This window comes from Lutzomyia longipalpis, chromosome 1 (assembly GCF_024334085.1).
Source record: "Lutzomyia longipalpis isolate SR_M1_2022 chromosome 1, ASM2433408v1".
Lineage (NCBI taxonomy): Eukaryota > Metazoa > Arthropoda > Insecta > Diptera > Psychodidae > Lutzomyia > Lutzomyia longipalpis.
The window spans coordinates 14855926-14864965 of record NC_074707.1 but is presented as its reverse complement, the minus strand read 5'-3'; the positions used below and the strand labels follow the sequence as shown (position 1 = coordinate 14864965).

General features: G+C 32.9%; 2 protein-coding genes across 2 annotated transcripts; both read left to right on the top strand.

The window, feature by feature from the left end:
• Positions 1-426: 426 nt before the first annotated feature.
• On the top strand, positions 427-7930 carry LOC129792599 (carbonic anhydrase 1-like). The gene is made up of 6 exons (XM_055831821.1): positions 427-690; positions 2322-2387; positions 4971-5129; positions 6871-6994; positions 7092-7372; positions 7490-7930. Exons 1-6 carry the CDS (start codon positions 657-659, stop codon positions 7741-7743), a joined length of 918 nt encoding a protein of 305 aa, XP_055687796.1. The 5' UTR covers positions 427-656; the 3' UTR covers positions 7744-7930.
• Positions 7931-8048: 118 nt separating this feature from the next.
• LOC129792887 (small lysine-rich protein 1) lies at positions 8049-8716 on the top strand. Its single transcript, XM_055832289.1, has 2 exons — positions 8049-8411; positions 8483-8716. The coding sequence occupies exons 1-2, from the start codon at positions 8217-8219 to the stop codon at positions 8555-8557; spliced, it is 270 nt and encodes an 89-aa protein (XP_055688264.1). The 5' UTR covers positions 8049-8216; the 3' UTR covers positions 8558-8716.
• The last annotated feature ends 324 nt before the right edge of the window (positions 8717-9040 follow it).

The window sequence follows — 9040 nt, the reverse complement described above, 5'->3', positions numbered from 1 at the left end:
CGTTGTAAACAGGAAATGTGAAAATATTCTTTCAAGCAGAAAGTTGTGAGTTTTTTTTGGAATAGAATTTGAAATGTTCTCGATTCATTCTCATTTCCTTTAGAAAGTCCAGCGAGAAAATCCTCTGCATCCGACGCCACAAGCCTTTGATTTTCTTAATAAACTACAAGAAAAAAAACTACATTTTCCACCATCTTGCAATTTTAAGTTTTCATAATCGACCAAGCAGTTTTGCAGGAATTCAGTTACAATAAAACACAGAATTTCTTTTTAAATAAATTATTTAATAGAAATAGAAATAAATTTTTAGCAAAATTCATGTCAATCGAAGTGCATTCCCTCACATTACAATTCGCAGCAGCAAAATAAATGCACAACACACAGAGTATTCGTTGTAAAAGAGCCGCGCAGCACCCGAAACACTTTACCATGGTGATTACATAAAAGCAGAGAGATTTTCCCACCGTGAGTTAGTCTACTGCAGAGCGCGAGATGCAAAACACTTAAGAAGGGTTCTCGGAGTGGTGCTGAAGAGATTTATCTCGTGTGAGGATAGGAAGTAAAATACAGGGATTCAGTGTGTTAAGTCCTCTTTGGCTTTTAATAGTCTTCCTCCCAAGTCTATTAAGGACGCAACAAAGTATAAAATAATAAAAATGTGGCATTTAACGGTGGTGCTTTTAACTACAGGTGTGTTTATGTGTAATTTGCTAAAATTAAATAGATTAAATAATATCCTAAAGCCTCCCGCAGATGCTAAAATACTCTTTGAGAAATTCATAAAATTTCGTAGATCCTTCACTTAAAAATTTCCAAATTTTTAATGATTTTTTAAAATTAAATTTTAAATCAAATTAAATTTTAATCGTACTTAATAACAGAAATTGAGAGACAAAATAATCAAGCTTAATGAATATTCGTAATTTTTAATAATTCCACAGAATGGATTAATAAAAAAAACCTACACTGTGGAATTTAAATATAAAAAAAAATCTTTCAAAACAGTGGTTTATTTCTTGATGGAAAAGAACGTTTTTGTTGACTATCTTGATAAATTTTTATGCTTTTCACATAAAAAGAAAGTTCTTTGGAATTAACAAAAAATCAACCGCACTAACAAACTATTTAATTAGAATGAGAAAATAGTCCTGGGAAAATTAAAGAAATAGGTATAATTTGTGACTAAGAATTTCATATTATTCTGTTTAAAAAAAAAAAGATTTATTAAGTTTGAAAAAGTAAAAGTAAAAAGGTTAAAATTTCAGAGCGAAAGTGCTAAAATGTAAAAATTAATCTTGATTTTGTGATAGTGTGATCTTTAACCCTTTCACGACAATTTAATCATCGTTGTTTTTCTTTAATTCTCTTATCTTAATTACAAATTATTTTTTAACCCACTGGGCCACTGGGACGTTTGCGTTTTATTCTTTTTCAAAATTTGCACTGTACCGAAATTTTTAAACAATTTTGACAAAAAAGGACATCCTTAATGACTCAACGAACCAATGTTTTATATTCATTTTTTACGGGAAATTATCTCTAATAATTTTTATACCTACTCTGCAAAATGATCAAGAATGCGACAACATTTTCCGACCGAGTCTGTTTTTCCAGCTATTAGAAAAGAATTCCTCAGCCGAGAGATATTTTAGCGTAATTTAGTATCTAATTTTGTGCATAGATGATACGCGAGAGATGATAAGATTTAATGTTTTTCCCCGTTTTACTTGTTGGCTCGATTGTAAATCTTATTTTGGCAAGAAAACTCATTAGTGTATCGTAAAAAGAATAAAACAATAAGGTACTCCGGAGTTATGCGGCATGATGATGATAAAACCGTGTTGCGTATATCGGTTTGCATCAAATCTGCAAGACGGACTTTTGAAAAGAACTCAAAGAAACATTTTTTTATCAGCAATTACGTAAAGTTTTCTGCTTCTAACGTTGAACGATGTGGGAAATTTTCACGAAATTCAATCTTTGTCTGGGTAGATCATCATTCATTTCCGCGCACGAAACAATAAATCGCAAGTGCAATTAATTGTCTCCAATTTCACTTCCCAACTGGAAAATTGACTTTACAACACCAATGGAATAATTTGCAAATTGCAATTTGCATATGAAGAGGAATATTTGTGGAGAAGAAGAAGAACAAAGTGCAGTAATGCATAATTATGCAGAAATCACTGTACTTCCTCTGACTCACTTCCAATGTTCATTTTAAGATGTGATTTTCAGAGCATTTCCCCATGACGGATTTCTTCTGCAGCAGCAAACTGATAGACTATGAAGCACTAAATCAATTTTCTTGGAATTTTCAGTTACAAACCTCTGCTTTGCTTCGCATTGGGGATACCCAACACCACGACCCAATGGGGAGGTCATTGGTAAGTTTTGATGATAAAAAGAAAAATGCAAAGAGATTGAAATGCAGACAGCACAGCATTTTGCAGCTGCCCTTATGATAAGACATGCTCTCAATTTATTTGAGCATCATTCACGGCCAAGAACACTTACCATCCACCCAGAGAGATCACACAGATAGACAGACACACAAAACAATCTCATTGCTGGGTTGGCAAATGGAATAAGTTATTGCTAAATTGCTCTTATCAGTGTGATTCGGTCCAATCGTTGCAAGATTTATTTAGTGAATAGGACAAAACATCTCAATTGTCCGAATAATGAAATTCACCTACATTTGCCAACATGACCACTAAATGATTATTGCACCATTCCATTTCTATTTAAAGCTAATAATACGTCTATGTATTATAGTTTAGAATAGAATTAAATTGAGCATTCAATACGCGAGTATCTCTATTTCCTATTTAATCAGGGTTGGTCATTTCATACAAAATCATTTAAATATTTGGAAAATAAGGAATGTGTCTGCAAAGAAAAGCTCCCACATTACCTCGTAAGGTCAATAAACGCGCAAGAAAAATAAATTTATTAAGAAAATTGCTGAAATTGTTGCCCAAATTAAAATAAATTCTTTTCACAACATTTTATCATCTTCTGTACGAGATGCTAAATTTAGTACTGCCCCCATTTTTAAGGAAATTCATTTAATTTAAAATTAAATTCCTTTATTTCATTTCCTTAATGATGCAGCATTTTAAAATAATTCACAACATATTATTTTTATTTGTTTTAACCCAGATATGTCCATTGAATAATGTTAAAGTACGTTTAACAATTTTCGTTATTGCCTTTAAGCGCTTCTAAAACTTTTTTTTATATAAATTAAAGGATTCTATTAACCCTTGAAGGGTGTTGCTGGCCACCGTGGTCAATTCGATTTTTTAAATCGTCAAAAAATCGATCGTGTTAAATTCTACATTCTATAGGGAAGTTTTTCTTTAAATTCGTTAAAAGAAACTTAGAAAAACATTTTTTATTGCAGAAAAAATTCAGGTCAAAGTTTAAGGTTAAAAATATCAGAACCTCCTCCAAGGGTTAAAAGAAAAAAATTACAAATTCTAATGCAAAATTTCAAGGAGATTAGTTCAAACTGACCATTATAGAATTGAATTTTCTAGATAAATTTAAAGTCAGACTTTCTGAAAATTTGAAAAATTTTCTCAGCAAATCTGAGTTAATATTTTCTATAGAAGCAAATAGGAATATCTCAATTATGCTAATTTTCTTTTGGCATGTGCAATGATCAAAGAAAAAAAATGCAAGAATTGCATTTTGCGATGAGATAAGAGTAGAGTGACCTGAGAAAATATTGATAGAGCGGGAAATTTTTCAGAATTATATATTTAGCAGAATGTCACATAGTTCCAGGAATTTTACTGTAAATATATTTCATGAAAATAAGTGACCCAAAATGACCCCAAAGCACTCTAATCACCCCTTGTTTATCTGGGTTTTAATGAACATTAATATCAAACAAAACGCTTAAAAATTGCAATAAATATTTCACAAAAGAAAAATTCGTCATCCACTAAAAAAACTAATTCTTTAATTTAAAAAAAAAATCAAATCACAATCACGTGAATTTTCATTTGAGTGAAATTAATTAGCTAAATTATATAGTATAGGCAGAGAAATAGTTAGTGAGAGAGATGTCATTATATTGCGAAAAAGCGTACGTTATAATGATGCACTTCTGTGTGCTATAGACAGACATTAGGGGGAGTTTTTAAATGGATGGATCCCGTATCATTTGCAGATAAAGTTCATTAAAGTTTCAAAGTTCCTTTGAGCGAAAGCAAACACACCCAGCAAACATACTCTAAAGTTGAACTTTGACATACTTCCTGTGTTGGAGTTTAAATTCCCAAATGACGGTGGCATTGCTAGAGAGCAAAAAAAAATCACTCAGAAAATCCATTAAAAAATCCAACAACGTAAAATAATAAAACATAACGATTAATAAAAATAAATACTATTGACATAAAATGGCCACTAAAAACCGAACATAATGGACCTAAATGAGAAGCTCTGTTGTGGGTGTGTTACGCAAATTAGTTGATCTTTTTTTTTTGAGCAAAACACAAACGAAGAGAACTAATGAGAAAAGTACGAGCATATAGAAAATGGATGTGGATTTTGATTGACAAGAACTTAAGTTGAGAAATTTTCTTTGGGGAAAATCGGTTTCTCTCTTCCCCCACATAATTGAACTCACATTTTTACAATTTTTTTATGTATTTAAGAATTTATATTTTTAACTCATTTCACGCGTAAACGGCTTTTATTGCCACGTCTGTGCAAAATCCCCAAAAGTCCCACCAAAAATTCGTCTTACACAGAAAATAAATTGGAGTGTGAAAGTAATAAAATAAACACAAAAATTAAATGCACCATAAAATTATTTATAAAACAAACGCATGATGTTGAATTTTGCAAAATCTCTTGGAGGGAAATATCGAATGTTTTCCTTGTGCATTTTCAAGTAAATTTATAAACTCTGAAATTATTTTTACGTTTTTCCTCATTCTCTCTTTTACAAACAGGCCCGGAAAATTGGGGCGGTGCATGTGATACAGGACAAAAGCAGAGTCCAGTTGATCTCTCATTCAAAGCATCTGTACGTGGGGAATTTCCTGAATTACTCTTTGAAGACTACGATGAACCTATTGTGGATGCAAAAGTCCTCAACACGGGACATTCAAGTAAGTTCATTCATTACTTATTTAAGCGAAAATTGCATAGCATCGTATGCAATTGATGAAATATTCCAATAAGCACATACCAAGCACAACCAGAGAGACTTCAAGTGCAATCATTCAATTGGAAACGTAAATTAAATTGTTTGCAAAGATCCTCCTTAGAAGCTTGTCCCGAAAAAAATGTGTAAAGTGGAAGGTACGGGTGCGAATTTATCACGAGAGGTCAATTATATGGTGTGAGAACTTCCACTTAAAGGAAACAAACTAATCAAATCAATAATTTGCTTCCACCACACATTATAAGCCAATTGACTCATTTGCAACTTTACACATGCTTACATTTTTTTTACTTGTATATAGCACTTGTCTACAATTTTTGTTGTTGTTGAAATATAAATATAAGTAGCTAAACTTCCCAAGATTTCCCACAAGGGGCGAACAAATGGGAAAATAGTATTTACAGAACTATGCGAAATGAGCTCCATTTTCTAATAGAAAATATTTAATAAAAATTAACAAAGGGGAGCTAGTAAAGACGTTTAAAAGCATACAGAAAGCTCAAAGTATCTTTTTTCCCATTGAGATAGAGCAAAATGTAAGAGTTTGGAGTTTTTCCTACATCTTTTGTTTGGTTTTATTAGCCCCGGTTTACCCTAAATATTCTTTGAAAATTTTACTTTAAAGTATGGAATTAATGTTGGATTTTTGCGTGAACGATATAGTCCTGAATATTTATTAAGAGAGAATAAATCAAATTAGATCGATTGTGTTCGATTCTTTATAATAAAAAAATATTTAAGGCATGAAAAGAAAATTTCTATCATTTCGTGCTCATTGGGATTGACCCAGGTGAGTCACATGTAATAAGCAAAAAATAAAATATTCTAATCGTGTTTTAGAAAAACCCTGAGAGATTCGATTTAGAGGATTTATATGATTCTCATCTATTGAAAATTTATGTATTAACTTGAAAGAAATTCCTTTAAATCTTCAATTTTTTTTTCAAATAATTTAATTAAATTAATGTTTTAATTGTCAAAAATTTATTCGAAACACAGCTAATATTCAATTCTGTAGGAACAATTTATTTTTTTTTAGACTTGTCCGCACCTTTCTCTATTTATTAAAAAAAAAAGAAAAACAATAATTATCTCTAAATAAATTTCATTTTTTGCCTTTCATCTGCCTTTGTATTATGTATAGCTTATTAAAATGAAGATAGCACACCTTCGCATCTAATAAGTCTAGACATAACTTGGGGAACGGCACAGTTCATTCATTCAGTTAAACTATTCCCAGAATAGAGAAAAATGATTTTTTCTTGTATTATTTTTTGTAATTGTTACTTTCTATTTTTCTAAAATAAATATTAACTGACGTATATTGTCTTTCCGGATTCCACTAGGCAGGGAATTTCAATCAGTCAGATTTGTGGGTGTGTGCGTGGCACGTGGCACAATAGTAAATCTCCACAACAATTTTTCTCATTGTAGAAAAAATGCAAAAAAGCTCCATTCTCGTAAATAATTATAACTATTCCTTAATGAATGTGTGAACAAACTATATGTTTTGCTATTTCTGTTAATTTGGAAGCCCCTTTCTTGTTATCATTCGCCTGTAAATTGAGCACATATGTTAATTTTTGCTGTGAGATTGATTGATTCTTCTTGATAGATGGGATTACATAAAGAATGAACTTGACATAGACCTCAATGTAATGTTTTTCTCATACTAATACTTTCAGTTCAAATTAATGTTGGATCCCGGCCAAATGTAGTTCTTTCCGGTGGAGGCCTGCCAAGTGAACAATACGTCATGGAACAAATGCACTTTCACTGGGGATCTGAGCATACAATCAACGGGCGACGGTATGTAAATGATGCTGCTGCTGTGTTGTGCGAGAGTGTACATAAATAGCGAGACAATAATGAATCCAAAAATATCATTTATGCCACCCCCCTTTAGGTATGCTCTGGAGTTGCATATGGTGCACTTCGATAGCAAATACCCAAACGTACAGACAGCAGTGGCCAATAAGGATGGTGTTGCGGTGCTGGGGGTTCTCTTTTATGTGTCATCGCAGGCAAATCCTGACCTAGAAAATATTCTCAATAGCTCAAGAACAGCAAAGGACGGTGTGGGCATGTCTGACCCTTTACTCCAACCCCTCGCCCCAGAAACTTTGCTTCCTCAAATACGAGACTCATACTTTCGCTACGAAGGATCTCTAACGACACCCAGTTGTGGTGAGAAAGCTAAATTCTACACCCAATGAAAAAATACTTATTCAACATGATTGATTACAATTTTGACTAATGATATGATTTTTCCCTCCTCCCACGCAAAAAAAAAACTTTTCCCAGGAGAGGCTGTTATATGGACTGTCTTCACACAATCTCTGCCCATTTCCTTTGACCAATTGGAACGTTTTAAGACCATCAAAACCAACAATGGAACCCTTCTCACCCACAACTTCCGCACTGTTCAGCCATTAAATGCCCGACCGTTAGTCTATGTAGCTCCAATTGACTACGAATTGGAAAATTCATCTTCAAACACCATGAAATTTTCCTCAGCGCTTGCCATCTGTATCTTCGTAGCGTATCTATTTGCGTAGAGAGAATTTTCAAATCATTCTTTCATGTGTTTCCCCCGAAGCTACATTACATACATATACAAAAAAAAGCTTCCTTGCAATAGTTGTAGGAAATTATGTGCCAAAAGAAAAAAGTTCAATGTAGAAAAGTGATGAAAATTTGTCTGTTGTAAATTATACTAGTCAAATAAAATATATGTAATTGTTAGTTATAGAATCAGTTTAGAATTTTTGCACGCAATTCTGTTGCATTCATATGGCTCAGTACGAGCATTTCTATCTTATGGATTTATAACAGCAGCGGCATGCTAAATTGCCTGCATTCCTTTTTTGAACCTTTTTTCCACGTAGCATTCAATAAAAAAAAGAAAGAACAATAATGCGGTAGGTATTGATCGTTGGTGGTTCTTGTTGGATCAATAGACCATAGCGGGGATTTGTGCAAAAGCTGTGAGTTTGTCACCGACGACAGTTAGCGTGGAAGGTGAATTAAAATGGCTGGGAAGAGCAAGAAGAAGCGGAATAGCAAGGATTCTTCCGATGGACAGGGAGATGGGGAAGAACAACGAAGGGGTTCAAAAGCAAAGTCCAAAAAGTCCTCCAGTAAGTCCAAGAGCGGTCGTTTCCAAGGGGATATCTTCAACGAAGCCGCCATGGAAAATGCCTATTACGTGTGTCACAACGTCCAGGTGAAGCAGGAATATTTAATTATAAAAATCATTTAAATTAACTAAAGCTTACTAAAAAAAAAAACTTCCAGGATGTTTTGAAATCAAGGGGATTCGCATGGCCAGAGGCACAGAAGAAAAAGAAGAAGGGAAAAGGAAGAAAATAAATCACCTATTACACTCTGCGGACCATAATCTATTTTTAGGAATCATTTGAATAAACTACAAATGTACATCTACGGTCCAATTTCACGCTATGTTCTGTTAACTTTGTAAATGTGTGCTGGTGTGTTCTAGTAAATTCTACCGCCAAAACACAAATTCAATAAGGAGCTTTATTAATAAAATATTAGGTAGACTCTGCATTTCCCACCAAAATCACGAAAATTCTTCGTGTATTTTTGCTTTTTTGCCTCTGTGTTGAAGCCGGGGATAAGCTTCCATCTACTTATCATTTTTTGAGATTTTTGCGGTGAACAAGATGCTTATGCGTAACACGTAACTCTTTTATGTCTTTAAGGCTTAATATTAAACTGAATTTACTGAACATAAAATTCTTGAACTACTTTGGACAGAAAATAAAGAGTTTTTGAGGAAAATTCGTTAGTTTTCTTATCGTTTTACACCTTTATTAATTCTTTTAATCGTTC

Coding starts and splice junctions, on each gene's coding strand:
- LOC129792599 (XM_055831821.1), top strand. CDS start 657: ATGTGGCATTTAACGGTGGTGCTTTTAACTACAG. Junction 5,130..6,870: donor CCTCAACACGGGACATTCAA/GTAAGTTCATTC, acceptor TAATACTTTCAG/TTCAAATTAATGTTGGATCC. Junction 6,995..7,091: donor CATACAATCAACGGGCGACG/GTATGTAAATGA, acceptor ACCCCCCTTTAG/GTATGCTCTGGAGTTGCATA.
- LOC129792887 (XM_055832289.1), top strand. CDS start 8,217: ATGGCTGGGAAGAGCAAGAAGAAGCGGAATAGCAAGGATTCTTCCGAT. Junction 8,412..8,482: donor ACGTGTGTCACAACGTCCAG/GTGAAGCAGGAA, acceptor AAAAACTTCCAG/GATGTTTTGAAATCAAGGGG.